Below are 22,523 nucleotides of genomic sequence, written 5' to 3' on the forward strand. Positions count from 1 at the left end.
ACTGCTGCGATGCCACTATTTCACATTTCACGCTAACTCCAAACTCAAACTCCGGGTTACATCTACAGCTCCCGATCCCTCCGAGAACACGAGAGGGGCCCATTCATCTCGGAGGTGGAGGCCAGAGGAGTGCTGACACATCCCAGTCCCAGCAGTAAATAATGGACCACAACAGGCACGTATTAGTATAAGCAGAGTAACAATCACGGAGCTATTGATTTCCTCATTAGGACTTTTGTCAGGACCATTTAGCCTTGTTATGAATGAGCTTTCATTAGGGTACTTGCAAGGTAGCCCCAGTCCGGCTTGATTTATAATGTGCAACTGAGTCAATACGAGAGCAGAGCCAGGCCAGAGGGAGGCAGGGAGCAGTCCGAGGCCCTCATCCTCAACACGGGGACTGGGAGTGAGTGAGGTGGACAGAGGGACTTATCAGAATTGGCAATATATGGGAATTAAAAGTCCTGTATTATGCAAAATTGACTCTTGTGAGCTTTAAACGGTACATATTGCGCTATTTTCTGATCTATGTTATAATGTTGTTTCTTCATCAAAAACTGGAGTTGTTTTGTTTCATTCACACACATTTAACTCACAAACATACTTAGACATATGTAGAGGTCTTCTCTCAAACAGAAAAACTCTGTTCCACCGTGTGATGTCATATGTTAATACCACTGTGTTTTTTTTTTTTTTTTTTTTTTTTACATAATTTGCAATTTATTCAGTGCTTTTTTGTCCACATAAATCATAATATACATGCCCTATTATTCCCCCCTCCCCACACACACACATTAACTCAATATAAACATAGAAAGTAGATTAAAAAGAAAGAAAAGAAAAAAATAATAAAAAAATTTAGAAAATAACTACATAATAATAAAATAAATAACATGATAGCAATAATAATGATGATACCACTGTGTTTTCAACTTCATACTCTTTCACTAGGAGGTGTATAAAATCCCTCAGTCATCCAGGTAGAATCCATGACAAAAGAGAAATTCAGTTTGTCAACTGGACAAAAGTTCATTCGGTTGAATACGTTTCACAGCTCATCCAAGCTGCTTCTTCATTTCTTGTCAGACGCTGGTGGACACACTGAAACTAACACAGCCACTTGTTTACAGTTTCTCTTTCTGTTGGCTAGGTCATTGTTTCCCAAAGACGGGCTTGTGCCCCTCACATCCCTTGTCACGATCTGCATGTACGTCTGAAATATACAGTTCTGACACTGATCTGCTGCTGCGCTCTCCTCCCACACCCTGGACTGGAACAAAAAATGCAAAAAAAAAAAAAATGCAAAAAAAAGCAGACTGGCCCACCTATCTCATGAGAAATGTTAAGACATGTTTTGTATAATTTTGAATTTCTATTTTGTTTGGATATTACCGGTTGAACTGAATGTTGAAAAGAAAAAGAGATGGGCTACATTTAATGTCCAAATAGGCGACTTATGGATCCTTTTATTGCTGCTTTTCCTTGTTGAAAACCTGAGTAATACTAATTGTTCAGAGACACGATCACTCAGTCAACAGTAAAATATCCTCATTAATGTTCAATAATGGTCAAATCCACCTTTATTTTGTGATTTATAAATAAGGTCTATTGATTTGGGTTGTGAAGGTTTGTAACTTTTAAAATATGGGCCCCATGAAAAAAAAGTTTGGGAAACACTGAGCTCGATCTGTTGCACTGCACTAAGTGGGGAGTCATATTAGCATAGTCTTTCAGGCCCCTGGTGGCTTTCACACCTCTGGACCTGACCCAGGAATGTATTGTTTTCTTTGTTTTGAGGATGAAGTTGTAAATGGGAGACAGATAATAACCAGATGATGTCTGAGCCCTTCGAGAGCTTTCTCCTTTGCCTTCACTAGAAGGATTATTTCAGTCCTGGAATTGCCAATCTCTATTGAAAAAAGGTAAAAGGTAGCTGTCATCTTCAAAACTACCTCTTAATGACAACACAAGGAACAGAGCATTCTCAGTTTGGGTGATACAGAAAGATTAATAACAAAGACTTCTTGAAACATGTGAATGAAACAAAACACAACTCCAGGTATGCAAAGCTTTTGGGGCAGGAGTGCTACTTGGATATGCAAAAAATGTGCAGAATTGTTCTTTAGGTGTTCTTCAATGTAGGGACCAGTCTCAAATACAAAGTAGGAAAAAAACTGAGGCACTGGATCTACACTCTCAAGGCTACACAGTTTCCAGGACTCAATAGAGAGGCAGATTTCTCCCCCTTCCTTTAAAACCACAAGCTTTAAATGTGTAATCGATCCTTGCTCTATATCCCTGTCTTCATGAAATTATTTAAGACTAGCTCTTAAATATATTATGCAAACTATAGCTGAAGCACTTTTGAATTATCGCACTACATATATCCTTACACTATGTATCTTTTTATTTGAGTTTTTTATACTATTTTATACTATTTTCATATAATGTATCTTTCTATGTATTGGTTGTTGGGATTTGTACCATTTATGTCTTGTATTATTGTATTTGAACTTGTATAGCCTGTAATTAAAATTTGTTAAGGCCTACATGTCCCATCATGCATCAAGGGGACTGTGGGCCAGCCCACTGTGAACATGTGACCTACACCTATTACTTTAAATCTGCACTGTGAGAACCATCTGGAGTTTGTCCTGATGAAGGCCGAAGGGCCGAAACGCGTTGGCGTATTTTAACTTTATCTGCCATGTGGTATTAAAGGCTTTTATTTATTTTGTACTTTTTGAGTGCCTCAATTTTTTTCCTACTTTGTATTGTACAACTCCAGGTATGTTTTTGAGGAGGTGACAACATAAAAACATGACTTAAAGCTCACAAGAGTCCCTTTTGCGTAATATAGGACTTTTAACTCTTTCCCCCCTGGACGCCTACTAGGAACAACCCATACATATGTTACTAGTTCTACCCATAGAGCATAACTGCATAAAAGAAAACAGACTTCCACGAGTGATTTCAGGGCAATTTTGGTTCATAATCGAGTATAAAGCCCGGATAGTTTGTTTGGATATCGCAGGACTCCATACAGACGCATCAGTGTCATTCTCATCTTTGTAAGATTCACTCTCTGTAAGTCCGTCGCTATCGCTGTTTTCCACTTTATAATCACCCTCATCATCACTTTGAAATCTATAAAAGTCACTTTCTCTAAACTTATCCATAAAATACGTCCGCTCCTCATTATTTCTAAAACTGTGCGTCGCAGCAGCGCGATCTTTCCATTGCACGTGTTTCGTGTTGTGTTTTTTCCGGAAGCTACCATCATCACTACTTCGATTAACTTCGGATAAAAATTGGCAAAAACATATCCTTGAATCCTAATGGTCAGTCTAGTGTGGGTTGTAGTGGCCCCTACCTATCGCAGTCTCTGTTTAAATGTGAAAAACCGAGCCATTTCTCGAGGTCGTCAAATCACGTCTTTAGTGATACAGCGGAGGTGTCAAAAGTCGTCATTAAGGAAACAGGGGGGTCGTCAAATGTCGTCTTCATGGGGGAAAGAGTTAAGGCATGTTATAATGTTGAAACCTCATGAAAACATACTTGGAGTTGTGGAGATTTAGGGATGTAACAATATCCAAAGCTTACGATATTTTCACAAAATTAATCTCACAGTATTATACTTACTGCAATAGTTTGTGGAGGCTAACAAAATTGTTTATATGATACTTTTTTCCGTTTAAAATGCCATGACAGTCTACTGTCTACATTGAACAGAGCAAAGGATCATGGTCTGTGTAGTTCTTTCTGTTTCTTATGTTTCTGCTACACAATAAATTCAAACAAAGAGACTTGCAATTCAATATATGTGACGGCCAATGATATTATTGACACCTTTGACGATATCTTATGAAATTTCAGTGTTTAGAACTCCAACCTACTCCTTGATACTGAAATCAAGTGTGTAAGATTAGCAAATGACAACAGTACCAAGAAGTGAAGTTACTGTTGTAGGCTCAACACTAGCGCGAAACAATTGTCTTCCTGTTTACTGTGGCTAATAGCAGCTTTGCCTGAGCCTGACAATCTCACAGCAGGATTTATAGCAGTCTAAACATTGGCACCATCTTAATGCGTCTTAAGTCCACCTACAGCACCATTTGCACTCGTCCCACAGTGGATGCAAATGAGCCGGCCTGCCTCCCAACCAAATGCCCCAGACCCAGGTGAGGTGTGCCCAGTGACCGCGGCGAGGAGGAGGAGGAGGAGGCCTGTGTTTGAGTCACCTGTACCAAACAGCCAATGAATTATAGCTTCATGACTGATATTTTGCAGAGACATCAAGATCTGCATTGATGTCTACGGGGGAATGTTTAGCAGTTACAATGGTGACACAATGCAGACATCAGCCAGTTTTAGATGGTCTGAAACCTCATGGGTTTAAACAAAATGATTGATTCTTGTGAGATGTAAGCATGTTTGAATGATGTTACCTCCTTCACTAGGGGTGTGCAAAATATCGCTATATCGTATTGTTTAATGCAATGGTACAGTATCGATATTGTGGGCTGCTGTATCAATATATCAGCAAGAGTATTTTTTGGTATATTTTACTAAATTATTTTGTTACAAAGCTACAGTTTTGTTGCTTGTTCCAAGAAAGGAAACTCGTTCATGTGACACATTTGACATTTTCACTGTTTTGAAGATTAAAATGTTTGTGTTTCATATGAACTTGGCACAAGTGGTTTAACAAAGACTTTTAGTATCACAGCCATGATTTAGCCTTTATTTTTACTGAACCGTATCAAATCGATTTGAAATATATCGTATTGAATTGGAAGTGCACTGTATCGAGATATGTATTGCATTGTGGCCTATATATCGAGATATGTATCGTATCGGGCCCCATGTATTAAGATATGTATTTTATCGTGGCCTATGTATTGAGATAAGTATCGTATCGTGACCCATGTATCGAGATATGTATCGTATCGTGGCCTTTGAATTTGAAATATGTATCGTATTGGCAACTTCTAATGATACCCAGCGCTATCCTTTATTATTAGTCTGTCTACATGTACAAGGCTGAAAATGCTCCGTTCCACCTTGTGATGTCATGAAGCAGGAGTTTAAAGGTTAACAGGTTTTTACATTTTGTTCAGCAGATATTGGGAATTCCAGGGCTGAAATAATCCAAATGATTCTAGTGAAGATGTATGGAGTTTAAGAACCCAGTGGAGCACTTCCTGTATTACCACATGACGTCACAAGGTGGAACAGAGCGTTTTCAGTTTGAGAGAAGAACTTGTGTGTTAAATTTGTGTGTCGAAACGTGTGCGAATGAAACAAAACACAAGTCCAGGTCTGTTTGCGATGAGACAAGAAACAGCATTATAACACGAGCTCTATTCGCACGGGATAAGTAAAAACCTGGAGACGTCTGGTAATTTGCGAATTAAATCACTCTATTTTACTGACACTGACTGAGATTGAAAGAGAAATGAACACAGAATGAAAAGAAAGGAGTAGAAAAGGCAACAAACACTAAGATGCAGATTCGCACGGGACTAGTTTTATCACCAGACGTCTGTGTTTGGCGAAATATTAGGGACGTAACAATAACCCAAATTGTTGTGATATCGTATCGTCAAAAGTCTCACAATAATATCGTGGACTGTCACTGTTTGCTTAAATGCATGGTTATAAACATCGGGAACTACATATCCCATGATTCATTTCAGTGCAAACAACATGAAGAAATATGTTTTTTACTTGAATTCTTGGGATTATGACGGAAATAATTTGTGTGGAATTTTTACTTTACAAATTGCAGGCATGGCGCATTTGCATGGGATTAAGATCTCAAACATCTTCCGGAATTATTACAAATCGCCAAAGGTCCACAGGTAACACTAATCTCGTGCAAATAGGACTATAGATGAGAAAATTGTGCAATCTGGGCCCCTTAATAATAGACAATTATTCTGGTTAATCTTTGCAGTTCCAGATTCAAATAAATGAAAACATATAAGAAAATCTCTCGGTGAATTAAAAAGAAAGACGTGGCCAGCTCCAGAACACAGCAGAGCCTCATGTTTGGGCAGTTTGCACATAAACAAATGAAGGTGGCCATTTTGAAATGCACATTCAAAACCGGCGGCCGGCATTAAATCTGGGCGTGTGAAGTTCACGCAGGTGGATTTCCCTGAAGAGACTCTGTGCGATGACTTACAACAGTTTAATGGCACCATAAAAACAACAAGATGAGGCAGGTTTGTTTAAGGTGTGGGCTTTTTCAGCGAGCCTGTAAACAATGGACAATATTATATACATGCTAAAGATACTCGTGGTGTTTTCTGTATTTAAGAGTTCAAGATATACTGGGTAAATATTTCAGTATAAAAAGAAAGTAAGTAAGTAACACAGTGTTTTCAGTCTGCGAGAAAAGTCTAAATGTGCAGGGTTTGTGTGTTAGACAAGCGTGAATGAAACAAAACTCAACTCAACTGGTCTGTTTGTGATGAGGAAAGAACATCATATCACAGATTTGAAAAAAGTGTATTATGGGCCTTTTAAAATTTACTTTCGGTAACACTTTATAATAACTACGCCTTATTTAGTCTTAATAAAGCATGAACAAAGACTTAATTAATAATGATTCACACTTAGTAACTACTTAATTACTACCTGAATTAGCAATTAACTTGCACTTAATTCACCTGTGCTGTAAATAGTAACTCAGCACTTCTTAATTACTCATGAACTAACCATTTGCATGTTTAAAAATACATATTTAAGTACACATTTGAGCATTTATTAATGATTAATAAGCTATGAGAGATTGATTTACTAATAATCCAATGCAATGATCATTCAGGCAGCTGTTATCTGTTAGTTAAGTCTTTCTGAGAGCTTTTCTAAAGTGAAGGCTAATTAATTATGCTTTATGAAGCATTTGTTAAGGTTGGTCAAATTCCAGAGAAACAATAATGCATTACCAGTAAATCATTCTCTCATGGTTTACTAATCATTAATAAATGCTCAAATTTGTACTTAAATATACATTTAGAAATGCACACACAAATGGTTAGTTCATGAGTAATTAAGTAAGAAATACTTATGAGTAACTATTTACAGCACAGGAGAATTATGTGCAAGTTAAGTGCTAATTCAGGTAGTAATTAAGTAGTTACTAAGCGTGAATCATTATTAATTAAGTCTTTGTTCATGCTTTATTAAGACTAAATAAGGTGTAGTTATTATAAAGTGTTACCGAAAGTACATTTTAAAAGGCCCATAATACGCTTTTTTCGAATCTGTGATATAATATTGTTTCCTCATCAAAAATATACCTGGAACTGTGTGTTGTTTTATTCACACATGTTAATTAACACTAGGGGTGTGAAAAAAATATCAAAATACATATCGTATTGTTTAATGTGATGATATAGTATCGATATCGTGGGCTGCTGTATCGATATATCACCAAGAGTATTTTTTGGTGTTTTATAACATGTCTTAAAGCTCACAAGTCAATTTTGCTTAATATAGGACACAAAATCTCAAAAGATCTGCCATAGATTTCAAAATATCGAAATAGAAAATCAGAAAATATCAAGTATTGACAACAACAGCGAGATAGTGCATTGACTGAATATAAGAGAGTAATAGTTTTATTGGTGAAAAGAAAATATCGTGCTCTGTAGTCATTCCTGTCTACAAAAATGTGGGCTCCCGGGACAAAAAAATTCTCACATGGGCCCCCTTCTAATATTAATTAATAGGAAGAGGGTCCAATTCTGGGCCCCGGGACACCAGACCTGTTTGTCCACCCCTCGTCTACTGCCCTGTCTGCAGTGTCCACTTGGCCTGGACGTCGCATGAGCATTGGCAGCGTCTTGTTTGCATCAGCTGTGGCAAAAGTACAAATGACTCACGGAGCTCCTAAATCCCACACAACACAAACAAATGACCTAACGACGCTCAATCTGTCCAGGTAAACACGCGGTTACTCCAGTGTAATCCCTGTTTATGTAACTTCAGAGCATTATTTCTGTACGTTTAAAGGTTCAATATTATGTCAAATGGACTTGTGAGTTGTAAGCCGTGTTATAATGTTGTTAAATCATCAAAAACAGACCTGGAGTTGTGTTTTGTTTCATTCACACATGTTTTATTAACCCTTAATTATTAGGCTGTCTGCATCCCCAAAGCTCAAAATGCTGTGTTCCACCTTGTGATGTCATCAAGTGATAGTTTTAACAGATATTTTTAGTCTCAATTGAACTGCTTTACTCTTCAATATTCTAGAACAGAGGTGGGCAATTATTTTTTCCATGGGGCCACAGGAGAAACAGAAAATATAGTGGAGGGTCCGGCCAAAATGCTTAACTCAATTCTGCATGATATGAATAGTATTTCTTTATCAAAAGCAGTAAATAGCATCGTTTTGGTCAGACTGGTGAGATTTTATGTTATGACTAAGCAATGAAAAAGTGAGGCTGCCTTACAAAAATGTAATAAAAAAACATATTTAAAATAAAAGCAATGCAGCTTTAGTCCATGCATGAGGTAAGATTATAAAATATGTTTATTGTGTAATTCCAAATGAGCTTAAACAGGCCGGTCAGAGTCAACCAAAGGGCCGTATGTACCTGGGAACTGTACAATGCCCAGGTCTGCTCTAGATACACCGCAAGTTGTTGCTATTATTTCGGAATATTTTAGTTTAACCTTTTGCACAGTTAAGATTGTGACTAGAATGAGGCTAAAACAATAGCTGTAACTGGGCCCGGTCAAGCAGAAGTAAACAACAAGGCCAAAAATTCAAGTTAATTCATCTGATATAAAAATGTATTGAACAGATACATATGTACTCTAGTTTATGAAACTGTTGACCTTTTTTTCTGTACCATTTTTGGTTCTAAAGTTCCATCCATTTTAAACAGACCATGTATGAAACATGGAACAAAAATTATTTCCCAAATTTCAAAGACCTGCAAATCATGTAAATAAATGGATGTATTTCATCATATCTTGTGTTATTCCATCTTTGAACTGTTGATGAAGGTACACGATTTTTCAAAAAAAAAAAAAAAAAAAATTTAAAATGATAAAAATTTGCTTGGAAGGACTGACATATTTTATAGAAATAGTTTCCTTTCATTTTGAAGTAATATTAAAGTATTCGGAAGAAAAAAGTTGACAAATTATACAAAATCCTGCACCTTCTACTTGTTTGCACAGTTTTCCCTCCGTTACTTTTCCCTCCGTTACCATGACCTTTCTTAATAAAAAATCTCATTAGTCAAAAAGTAAGAGGTTTTTCAACCTAATCTTGTACCATATGGTAGAAAACTATATGAAGCAAATATTCAAACCAGTTTGTTAAGGATATGGAAGTGAGAACCAAGAGTTATCACTGTTTGGATTTATTGCCCAAAAAGTGCTGCATATTTCATTCCCTCCGTTAGCGACATGAGTTTTTAAATTTTTTGTCAACAACTTGAAAGAATATCACAGGTTTAACTTGACCCTGTTGGAGTGTAACTCTTTCCTACATTCTGATACTTTACTTATTTCAATAGTCCCTCTAGTTTCTGAATAAGAGACTATTTGAATGTTAAAAATCTGCCCGTTTCCCTCCATTACTGCTTGACCGGACCCAACTTCAAAGTTTGGTAAATCCAAGGTGGAAATGATCCACTGATGACAGTGGAGCACTTCCTGTATCACGACTTAATGACATCACAAGGAGGAACAGAGTGTTTTCAGTCTGAGTAAAGAGCACTGCCTAATTATACAGTATTTTGTGTGTATGTGTTAATTAGGGCTGGGTATCATTACGAAGTTGCCGATATGATACACACATCGATGCATAGACCACAATACGATACATATCTTGACACAGTGCACTTTTTGTTTGACGTGATATATTTCAAATACAGCTCAATAAAAAATAATGGCTAAATACTAAAAGTCTTTGTTAAACCATGTCCTGTGCAAAGTTCATATGAAACACAAACATTTTAATCATCAAAACACTGAAAATGTCAAATGTCATAACAATGTCAATACCAAAAAAATACTGTTGGCGATATATCGATACAGCAGCCCACGATATCGATACTGTTTCATCACATTAAACAATACAATATATCAATATTTTGATATTTTTACACACCCCTAGTGTAAATAAAATTGCGTGAATAAAACAACACACAATTCCAGGTATATTTTTGATAAGAAAACAATATTATAATAGGCTCTTTAAAACAAACATGCCCTATTATTGCACTTTTCACGTTTTCAGCATTATTTTGACTAAACCCTCTTCAAAAACAAATATTTTTCTTGCTTGTACCGTGCACTGCTCCAAATGCCGCGTGCCGAGTCCACTGTAACAGGCAGGTCTGACTGTCTCTTCGATTGGCTCCACTTAACCTAACGAGCTCACCATGGCAACAAATCAGCCATGTCCTGTTCATTAGGTGATTAGCAGCTCCCCGTTGCGGTGCTGCGCCTGCCGTTTGTTAGCTGACAGGCTGACAGGGAGAGCCTCTTGACAGGGGCATCCCACGGCAGGATTGATAGAGATCCACTAGAGCGCCGGGGTTTAACGGCGCTTCTAGTAAAGTGAATGTACGGCGGCCATGTTGGGTTGTTGGTTTTTGACGTGGAGAAAAGACAGGAGCATCAATCAGGAGGAGGAGGGAGAGAGGAGGGACGGGGAACTGGAGGGTAAATGTGTACAATAAAAAAAAAAAAAAAAAGAAAGAAAAACTGTTGTTATTTTGTTTTTTCTTTTTTCATTCAATCTTTTATTTCTGAAATGTAAATAAGAAAATTACAAAAACAGAACTGGTTGATTAAAAATGTTCATGTATGTAAATTTTTCAGAGCGTTCCCAGAATTCTAACTGAATCAAGACATCGTTTTATGGCAGGGGTGGGAAATAATTTTTTTCCATGGGGCCACATGAGAAACAGAAAATATTGTGGAGGGCCGGGCCAAAAAGCTTAACTCAATCCTGCATAATATTAATTTCTTTATAAAAAGCAGTAAATATCATTGTTTTGAAGAGCTGGTAACACTGGTAAGAGTTTATGTTATGACTAAGCAATAGGCGAGTTTCATTGTTGACAAAAGCGTGCGTTGCATGCTGGGAATTATTTTGGTCGGCGACAAGAAACACTAATTCAACATGACGGACTGAGCGAGAAAGCACGTAAAGGGTGTTGATCCTGGTTATTTATCCACTCTAACGGCAGAGGACCCAAGATCATTTGACCAGAAATTGGTCATAAGCATCGATGGAGCCAAATCACCCTTTTCAACCCCGACAAAAGGTGGAACAAACCAAATTTCTGGTCGGAATCGCCAACTACCTGGACAAATATTCACTTCGGCGATATCCACAATGACTTGGTGGAAACTCCTGGGCCATTCACAGCAGAAAAGATGAAAACCTCCAAGAGTCTCGATGTGTTGTTGAACTTGTTGGAGTCCACGGTTTGCTCGGATCTTCTACGTTTGCTCTGTGAATGTTTGAAAGTCATTTAATTCACCGTTAGCGGTTCTTTTCACTCAGAATACGAAAAAGACATTTTCCTTCTTCTGTGCTTCTATTTGTGCATCTGATAATGCAGCAGGAATTTACCATTATCGGGGATAAATACGCGAGGTTACGCACTGTGTTTGACCACTACCGTGTTTCTTGCCTCCGACCAAAATATTTCCCAGCATGCAACGCGGGCTTTTAATAACAATGACGTCAGCTGAAACTCGTCTATAGTGACTGGCAAATGAGTCGGAGCTCTGGAGCACGTCTCGTTCTTTCTGAAACAAATCGCTCTGAAGCTTTGCCTCGGAGCTCGTCTCGCAGCAGCCGCTCACGTGACCAAAGTGTGGAAGTGTCGGTCCCTCCCCCTACTGCTTCACTCTGCGTGTCGATCGCTTCAGTGTATCGAAGCGTTTCATTGGCTCGGCGAATGTTCCGCTCTGTGATTGGTTCAGAGTGTTCAGCGCACTTCCGTGGTTTGACAAGCGCTAAACTGCTACAGTATAAAAGATGCACCAATATTTCTAAAAAAATTTGGGTAGTGAGGAGGATTGTGTGACGTTAGTGGTGATTTTGGTGACTTTTGGCATTTGTTTCATTTTCGATGGCATCTGGTTTGGGATCACTTTGATCTAATTCCACCTAACAAGTTAAGACCTATGTTCTTCTTTACAGCTGCTATTTATGTTGCTCTTTACATATTATTTTAAATCATCATTATTATTGTTGTTGTTAGGTACAGTGTATGATCTGCACACAAGTATTGTCTTACACTAACAATACTTCGTCAATGTTGAGACACCTCCAAGCATTTGAGACAATATTGTGACTGAGGTGTCAATGCTTCACGAGGCTCCATTCGCCCAGCACTACTAAGCAATAAAAAAGTGAGGTTGCTTTACAAAAAATGTAAAAAAAAAAATAAAAGCAAAGCAGCAAAATTATAATACAGTATATGTTTATTTTTTAATCCCAAATTTGCTGAAACGGGCCAGTCAGAGTCAACCAAACCGGCTCCTGAGCTGGACAATGCTCAGGTCTGGTTTGTGCTATTAACAACTATCATGGAGCACTTTCTGATTCTTAGACGATACTTAACTTAATTATGCTATGTACAGACTGCAGGGCTTAACGCTCAGTTCAGATTTTTTTGTGAAATCCAATTTTTTTGCGAGGTCGTTCACATTTCTAATTAAATGCGACTTGTATGTGATCTCCAGTGTGAAATTTAAACGCCTCAAAAGTGTCCCGAATACGCACTGGAGGACACGACAACGTCACATGCAGGGAGTGTGCTCAGTATTTACAGATGTCGCCTAAACATGGATGCAGCATTGAGCACCTGGAGATTTTAAAGTTGCTGTCATATCGGTGCAAGAACACGTACGGCTGATTTGTTTTAAGGAGGAGATTGAGAAGGACGAGGTTTTTGTCCACGGCGTTTTGTGGGGCAGTGGCAGCAACGTCCGTAAGGAATGTGTGGGTGCAGAGTAACAGTCGAGAGTGGTGGGATTGATCTGTGCTTCACTGCTTCACTCGCACGAAGTTCATACACAATTTTCATAAGAACGTTCGTGTACATTTGTGACGTGTAGGTGGGATGAATGTGACCTGACCGTTCAGACTGAAGTCATATGTCAAAAGATCGGATATGTATCGGTTTTAGGAGCACATATCCAAGTGGCCTGGGTCACATTTGAAAAAATCGGATTTGTGTTGTTCAGACTGTCATTAAAAGATCAGATATAGGTCATGTAGGGGCAGAAAACATCGGATTTGTAAGATGTAGACAGTATAAAGTGTCTTAATTTGACCGTTGGAGTCCAAAGAGTTGCCACCACCAATAACTTTAAGGTCCTATGACACAAAATGGATTCTTATGAGCTTCAAGCCATGTTCGAATGGAATCAAAAACATACCTGTAATAGTGTTTCATTTGCACATGTTTGAATCATCCATTTATTTATTATTGTAGTCTGTCCAATGCTCTGTTCCACCTTGTGATGTCATGTAGTGGTAGATTTCAAGTTAACAGTTCCTTTTACCTTTTATTGAGTAGAGGCTGGCAATACCAAGGCTCAAATCACCTCCACTAGAATCAGCTGGATCATTGTCAATCTCTGCTGAACAAAACTACAGCTTCATGACATCACAAGGTGAAACAGAGCATATTAAGATTTGGAGATGTAGACAGACTAATAATAAAGGATTACTCAAACAGGCATTAAGAAAACAAAACACGACTCCAGGTTTGTGATGAGGTAACAACATTCTAACATGGATTACAACCAGATATTTTGCGTAATATAGGACCTTAAACACACTTTAGACTGGACCGAGCTCTGTGCCAAGTCCCTGCGGTCGGTGAATGAGTGGTTTTGAGTTGTGTTATTGTAGCAGCACTGTATCAATGCAAAGTCCACAGCTCGGATGTACTCAGTGGTGTCCCCAGATCAGCTCCCGTGATGACCAATGAAAACAGCAGATCAGGTTTCTGTGCCATTATCAAGCAGCACATTTGCACAAACAAATCAGCATTTGTACAAGCACAGGGACACACAAATGAGGTGGGCCAACCCCATGCTCCCAGAAAAACGTCAGAGTAATGACACTGTCAAAACTGTGTTAGTCTTGATTTGAGTTGTTTTTGGTTAGTAACTGGTACTGAACCTTTTCTGCTTTTTGATTGATCGATAGATTTTTTAACTTACTGACTTGACTGCTGTACACATTTTGTCATTTGCTTAAGGTTGCACTGTGTAACTTTTTGGTTGGAGGTTCGTCGCCTGCTTGTTTCTATGGATATGTCTCTGCATGGAATGTTCCACAGTATGATTTTAAACAGGTTTATCTTAGATTTATTCAGTTACAACAATTACAACTGGTTTCATAGCTCAGAAATACCTCAGAAAACAGGCATTTTCTGACTGTCAGATGGTCGCCTCTCCACAGATCTGATCTGTAATTTGGTTTGGTCTCCATAATGATAGACTGGTTTAAGACCATACTGTCAAGCATTCGAAACAAAGCAATAACATCTCCATAGAGAAAAGCATTTGGTGAACCCTTCACCAGAAAAGTTACACAATGCACCTTTAACCTTTACAAACTGTAAAGAGAAGAAAGAGCATATTTTTTTTAAACCAACAGTTGTCTAATTCTGGGAACCTGGGGCATGGGGGAATGTCAAAACAGTGAACTCTCGAACTCTGTCACCATTGTCCCATAAAAAAATAAAATAAAATAAAAATACACACAACCATGGTCTGTTCAGTTTCACAGTTTCAAGATTCAATAAAACTTCCATTTTCCTTCATTTGAACAGCACTGATCGATCAAAAATCCATCTCAGTGTCCAAAAATATGTAGCACCTGTACAAAAGTATAACATTTTAAAGTATTTTCATTTTGGTGTATTTTGGCAAAATTTAGGAAAAGTCATCACATTTCAGGATAAAAGAATGACACATAGGGTATTTTTACTACTGTTGAATGTCAAAATGGGTCAAATTTGACCCGAACAGTCTGTAAGGGTTAAAGAAGACATTGTGCTTGTGTCTGATGGATCATTATGTTATAATTTTCACATTTTAATTCACAATATGAGTCTAAAATGACTAAATAAAAGAAAAAAGTCTGTTCACTTCCTCATTAAATGTCAACAAGGACTGCAGTTCTGATGGGCAGCTGCAGATCACACTAGCGAGCCAAGGATTACTTTTCGCTCATAATAAAATTACTATGCGACGCTGCCGAATCCTGTGTGCAGGAAGAAGGTCCAATTCTGGGCCCCTGAAATCCTAAGGCCCAGAACAACAGACCCCTTTATGCCCGTGTGTGCCCTGCCCTGCGTATGTGTATCACCGATTAAGAAAATACAATAGAAATGATCACAATATGGCAAAAGTAGGTGATTTAAAGATTGCTCAAACATGCAAGATACACTCTGAATATAACTTCGAGAGGGCACTGGTGGGTTTCAGATGACATCAGAGCATTCTATAGTCCAATATTAATGAATACAGATGTGAAACAGCTAAAATTTATATTGTTAAAATGTGAAATTACGCTGCAATAGAGTGACTTCTTGGGTTTAGACAATTATAGACCTTTTTCAAAACGACCAGAACAACATTAAGGCTTTTCAATGGCAAAATATCTGCGAAAATGTCTCTCGTATTTTCCACCAGCTTCATAAATCTGCTCCATCACCAAATCTTCAACCAATGAGGTCGACAAAGGATAAACATTCTTGCATGAAGGAATTTATCCACACCTATCAAGGGAAGAAAGACGAAAACTTAAAGGCGAACAACGACGACGCATTAGTGAACTACTCCTGAGCAAAACAAATGTGATGGTCATGAATAAAGTAACTTGTCGGTTCAGATTGATTCTAGAATTAAAATAAAAAAATCGATTTCATGATGTAGACATTAGCATAGGCAGTTTAAATGCTCGACATGAAATCTGTGAACATCTGAAACATTCAACCTGCGCAAATCTCTCTATCTATGCTAATATCTACATCATGAAATCGATTTTTTAATTTAAATTCTAGACTCAGTCCGATTTAAAAAGTTACTTATTAATGAATGACTTATTACTTATGTTTTACTCATGACCAAAACGTTCATTTTGCTCAGGAATAGTTCACTAATGCGTCGTCGTTGTTCGCCTTTACATTTTCGTCTTTCTTACCTTGATAGTTGTGGACAAATTCTTCATGGAAAGAATTTGTCCTTTGTCGACCTTGTTGGATGAAGATTTGGTGATGGGGCAGATTTATGAAGCTGGTGGCAAATACGCAAGACATTTACACTGATATTTTGCCATAAAAAAGCATTAACGTAAGTGACGTTTACCCGACATCGCAACACTTCCGACCATTGTGAAACAAGGTCTATTGAAATGATAAGGTTCAACGTTTGTGAATTTTAATCTGAAAACTACCAACATTAGAAGATAAAATGCTGTGAAAGTTTCGCATAATGAGTCTGCTGTAACAAAAAAAATCCAAAAAACAAACATGAAATACTCAACTGAAAGAATCTTTACTGATCTACGTATCGCTTTTCCAGTGAAACTACTCTATACAAGTCAAACTATGATTAATACACTGCATTCAAGTCCTTTTAACTGCTACAAATTCATCTTTCACTGCACGCACTGGTCCGTAGAGTCTGAGCGGCCCGGCGCAGAGCAGGGGTCCCCTTGGGTCACCGCTCCGCTGGACACTCCTAATGCGTCCTGCTGCATTGATTCCTATTAGGCCCGCAGACACGTGATGATCTATGGGCTTATTCCAGTCTAATTGTGTTGATGAGAGGTGATAAATACGGGACCCGGGCCTCACCGCGTCTCTGCGCTGTGTTTGGGTTACCGCGACGACGCCCTGAGCGCTGCCTGCACGCCTGGCAGTTTGAGGGATGAGATGCTTTGTCTTGTCTTTACAGAAGTAGACGCTCGCTGCAACAATGTGCTTCTTTCATTTGCATCGCGCAGAATACCAGACACGCATCAAAATCACAATGATAAAGGAATTAGTTTTGGTGTAAGTTTAAAAAAAAATGCAGATCCACATTGTACATTCAAGGTGTGCAGTATCAAAAGGCGGCGGAGACAATGTGGTAGGTTACGAGAGTTTGTTAAATCAACTTCTTGGATTTTAAAAGGAACCATATTATGTTATTTTATGATTTATGTTATAACGTTGTTTCCTCTTCAAAAACAGACCTGGAGTTGTGTTTTGCTTCATTCACACGTTTGAGTAACCTTTTATTAGTCTGTCTACATCTCCAAAGCTCAAAATACTATGTTCTACCTTGTGATGTTATGTGGTAGTACAAGAAGTGCTCCACTGTGTTTTTAAACTCCATACACCTTCACTGAAAACATCGGATTATTAAGCAGATAAACGGCTGGTGTATTACTTGGTTCAGACTTGTTTCATAACTCCATTAATGTTAAAAATGCTCCATTTGAAATTTGCCTGGATAGTTGCGTCATAGGTAAAAATCTGTATTTCTTCTGCACAGTTTTTAAGCCTGTAAGTAAGTAAGTAAGCAAGTAAGTATGTAAGTGTGTAAGTACATATGTAAGTATGTAAGTAAGTAAGTAAGTACATAAATAAGTATGTAAGTATGTACGTAAGTAAGTAAGTACATAAGTAAGTACATAAGTAAGTATGTAAGTAAGTAAGTAAGTACATAAGTAAGTACATAAGTAAGTATGTAAGTTTGTAAGTAAGTAAGTACATAAGTAAGTAAGTTTGTAAGTAAGTACATAAGTAAGTAAGTACATAAGCAAGTACATAAGTAAGTATGTAAGTTTGTAAGTAAGTAAGTACATAAGTAAGTTTGTAAAAACAAGTAAGTAAGTACATAAGTAAGTTTATAAGTAAGTACATAAGTAAGTAAGTACTAAGTCTTTATTTATATAGCACCTTTCACAGATTTAAAAAAAAATAAAAAATAAAATCACAAACTGCTTTACAGAGTGCAATGAACAACATCTACAAGTACAGAGGAATTACACAGTCAATTAAAAGCGTGTCTAAAAAGCAGTGTCTTGAGCTGCTTTTTAAAAGAGTCTATAGTCTGACTCACTTAGGGCTTGGGGCAGGGCATTCCATAATTTGGGGGCCACAGCCTAAAAGCACACATCCCCCCGATTTTTAAATAAGTTCTAATGACCATCAAGAGGCCCTGACCAGAGGACCGGAGTGTGCGGCCTGAGGAGTAGGGGTGCAGTAAGTCACTGATGTACTGGGGCGCCTGTCCATTTAAAGCTCTGTAAGTTAAAACCAAGATTTTAACTTAACAGGAAGCCAGTGCAGTGAAGATAAAATTGGTGTAATGTGTGTTTGATTGTTTGCTCCTGTTAAAAACCTTGCAGCTGCATTTTCTACAAGCCGCTTAAAACAAGTAAAAACAGAATTACAGAAATCTAAACAAGACTAAAGAAAACAGTGAACAATCATTTCAAGATCAACATTTGATAAAATTGGTCTCAGTTTAGTGACGTTCCGGAGCTGATAAAAACAGTTTTAACCACTTGGCTGCACTGACCCTCCAAAGACCTGCCCGTAAGTCATCAACAGACTCCTAATGGGCACCACAGTTTCTAACACAGAAATCGGGTGACTTGTTTTAGATGACAATTTCGATTTAAAATGTAAAATTAGAACATAATAATCCATGGAAGTATTTGGATCAAGGGCAGGGCAGGGTTGGGCAATTATTTTTTTTTCCATGGGGCCACATGAAAAACAGAAAATATTGTGGAGGCCAGAGCCAAAATGCTTAACTCAATTCTGCTTAATATGAATTGTATGTATTTATAAAAAGCAGTAAATAGCATTGTGTTGTTAAGCTGGTAAGAGTTTATGTTATGATTAAGCAGTGAAAAAGTGAAGTTGCCTTACAAAAAATGTCATTTAAATGAGACACCTCTAAAATAAAAGCAATGCAGCTTTAGTCCGTGCATGAAGTGAAATTATAATATAGTATATGTTTATTTTGTAATTCCAAATTTGCTGAAATGGGTCGGTCAGAGTCAACCAAAGGGCTGTATGTGTCCCGGGAGCTGTACAGTGCCCAGGTTTGGTATAGGGGCAGGTGATAAAATGAGTGACAGTCAAACAGAGCTAAGGGGAGATCTCTTCCTGTAGATTGCTGATGTTACAGTGTGATGTGCTCTACCTGTTCAACACTACACTGCTGCCTTTAGTTGTTTACATCCACGTGTTACTTCCTCTCACCAGCTAATTTGACTGAGCTCTGCACATACCACACGACTGGCATCTGGCACCGAGGCACGCTGGCACGGATCAGGGACGGGGACGGGGCGGGGGCGGAGTGGACAGTCAAGCTATCCACACGCCAAGTCAACTACGAGGGACGGAGACTGACCGCTCAATAAAACCAGTTGCCCTAGTTCAAAACGATTTTTCTAAATGCTTGTAAATCTGGGGACTGTGATTGAGGTGTGAATTGAATCTCAGAGATCTACACACGTCTGGAGAAGCTGGTATGAACTGTGTGTGTGGTCCAATTTACATTTGTAGCAGAAAGAAAGAGAAAGAGAAGCATTCAATTGCACAGTAGAAGAAACAGCCAGGAATTATCCTACTTTTCGGAGTATAAGTCGCACCAGCCAAAAAACACATAATGAAGAAGAAAAAAATCATATATAAATTGCACTGGACTATAAGTTGCACTTTTTGGGGGAAATTTATTTTATAAAATCCGAGACCAGAAACCGACATTTCATCTTGAAAGCCAAGTTACAGCAGTTACAATAATAGAGAACAACAGGCTGAATAGGCGTCTGGTATGTGAACAGTTCTTCAGATAACAATATAACAAAACAAGTCATTTCTGAGCAACTCTGAAACCTCCAGAGGTAAATGGAGCACCACTTCCTCTTCTGTGTCGCTGTCGTCAGGCTCAGTATCAGTTCCAGTTAGACTTATTCCAGCCTTTCTGAATCCCGACAGGATGGTTTCAGTTGTCACTCAAGTCCAGGCTTTTTCGATTCATTCAGTGACTTCAAGGAAAGTTGCATGGTGTACTCTCCCGGTTACACTGAAGCTGTTTTCTCTATCCCCGCCTTTTGCCAGTTCCTCACAAGTTTCTCAATCACTCCAAGCTTTCTTTCTGTTAAGCCAAAGATGTTCATTTTGTCTTCTTATATACTTCAACTTCTTGGGTTCTTTTTAAAGACAATGCAGTTAAGTGTATTTACCTTGTTGACATGTTTCGGCTGCTGCTGCGAGCCATCTTCAGAACTGTCCCCGGTGTTGGTGGTGATGTGTCGTGTATCAGCTGTTGTTACTTCCTGTAGACGTGGTCAGCCTGATGGACCTGGCGGGTCGCTCAGACTGACCACACCTCACCCGATATTCTCTGGAGGAGGGTGTCCCAGGTGTGTGAAAGGAGGAACGTGTCATCACGGTTAATGCTGTCCGTGCCACGTTTCTTGATTTCAATGTCCTCCTTGATCCAGCGTTTGAATTTGTTGTTTTCTGATCCAAAGACCCGAGCCCCGTCCCGTCTTTCTTTCTGTTGCTTGATTACCGTTTTCGGCGGAATATTTCACTACATGCAGCAGGACAGAGGCTTTTTCTGCAGGAGACATGCATAGTAGAGCCAAGTGACAGTGGTACAGGAGTAACAGGAGTAGCAGAAGCCTATCAGTGTGAAAATTTTAATATATAAGTCGCACCGGAGTATAAGTCACAGGAAACACCCAAACCATGAAAAAAGTGTGACTTATAATCCAAAAAATACAGTAGATAAGATCAGCAGCTTGTACCTTTTGATCAGCAGAAATTGACAGTTCCAAGGTTGAAATCATCATCATCATCATCATCTCTAGTGAATATGTATGGAATTTAAAACCACAGTGGAGCAAGTGTTTTCCATTTGAAAGAAGAACTCAGCCTAAATATGCAGGGTTAATATATTAGGTGTGTGAATGAAACAAAACACAACACCAGGTCTGTTTTTGAGGATACAACTTTGTTATATAGCTACTGTATGTTATACGTTATATAGATCAGAAAATAGCGTAATATGGCCCCTTTAAGATTCAGGATTACTTCAAACATGCATGAAACAATCAAAATACAAGTCAGTGATGAAGGAACAATGTTATATCATGCGTCAAAGCTCATAAAAGTTTATTTAAACCTAATATGTATAGCAGTATTTGTATTTCTCCACTCTTTCCCCATGCGTTTGGATAGACTTCACCTGGCTGACATCCCCTCCACATTCTGCTCGGGTGCTAATTAATTATTTGATAATGTTTACAAGGCTGGAGGTGTTTACTGACGTCTGGCACTCCCCACAACACATCAGCCAAAAGCACGTGGATTTTTCCCATTGTCCCAGCGCTCTGCAGTCACCTGAGCTTCATTAATAAAAGAACCAGCCCCTCCCTCCAGCTCAAGTGTTTTTAGAGACTAGCAGCTGTCCCCCCAAAGGCACTACACTGCACTCGCAACTTCAAATACAACGACACCTTATGCAAATAGTTCAGAAGTTGAGACATTTCTCCACAGGGCATGTTTGCCAAATGAATCGCAAACTTTGTATGAGTGCCTCAAGAGGAGAGTTTCCTTAAGTGACATCCTGAGCAGCTGTTCTATTAAAATGACCTGTATTCTTCAACCGTCAGTAGATTTGCCTCTTACCATGGGATTTCATCTAAAATGCCTGACTAAAGTGACCCCCAGTTCAAACTGAAGCAGCTTTGGAGCACCAACAAATGGCTGGACTCTTGGTGAAGCTGAGGATCTGTAGCTTTGGCCTCTGTCTGATCTATTCTCATAAGTGGAAACAAGCTGTGCAATACATTTTATGTGGTACACTGTGCTCAAAAATCAGTCAAAATATTTTAGTACAACTTTGATAAGCTACGAAGCCACACTGCTTGATGGATTGTCAGATCATTACAGCTACCGTAGTCAGGAGCCTCGCGGAGTAAAGGGCGAAGAATCCGTGTATCATTCGTTCATTTGTTTTTCAATATAAAACCAAAAATAAGAAAATGATAAAACAACTGTTTTCTTCATTATTTGTCTCCAAACCAAAATGAAAAAACAGATAATTATTCATTTTTTTCAGTTTTTGATTTTGTGTTTAAATGAAGAATGGAAAAAACAGATAAAGGCCGTTTCCCGTTTACCTGACTTCCGTGACTGTGATTCCGGACTGAACCAGGACTGATCCAGGTCCAGGACCAGACTGGAACCAGACCGGGACTGAGACCGAGACCAGGCCGGGACCAGACCGAGACTGAGACCGAAACCAGGCCGGGACCAGACCGAGACTGAGACCGAAACCAGACCGGGACCAGATCGAGACCGAAACCAGATCGGGACCAGACCGCGACTGAGACCGAAACCAGATCAGGACCAGACCGGGACCAGACCGAGACTGAGACCAGAGCGGGACCAGAGCAGGACCAGACCGGGACCAGACCGAGACTGAAACCA

At 38.7% G+C, this 22,523-nt stretch overlaps 1 protein-coding gene across 6 annotated transcripts in view; it reads right to left on the minus strand.

Moving 5' to 3' along the window:
- The window catches only part of dgkb (diacylglycerol kinase, beta), a 159,955-nt gene that overhangs the window by 44,283 nt on the left and 93,149 nt on the right, over window positions 1–22,523 (minus strand). For all 6 annotated transcript variants that reach the window (XM_055163583.1, XM_055163587.1, XM_055163586.1 and 3 more), the window contains one exon: window positions 2,864–2,871. In XM_055163583.1, the coding sequence (XP_055019558.1) occupies window positions 2,864–2,871 (8 nt within the window). The remainder of the gene's footprint in view (window positions 1–2,863; window positions 2,872–22,523) is intronic.

This window comes from Boleophthalmus pectinirostris, unplaced genomic scaffold (assembly GCF_026225935.1).
Source record: "Boleophthalmus pectinirostris isolate CB_2022bp ecotype Guang Dong unplaced genomic scaffold, ASM2622593v1 HiC_scaffold_6, whole genome shotgun sequence".
Lineage (NCBI taxonomy): Eukaryota > Metazoa > Chordata > Actinopteri > Gobiiformes > Gobiidae > Boleophthalmus > Boleophthalmus pectinirostris.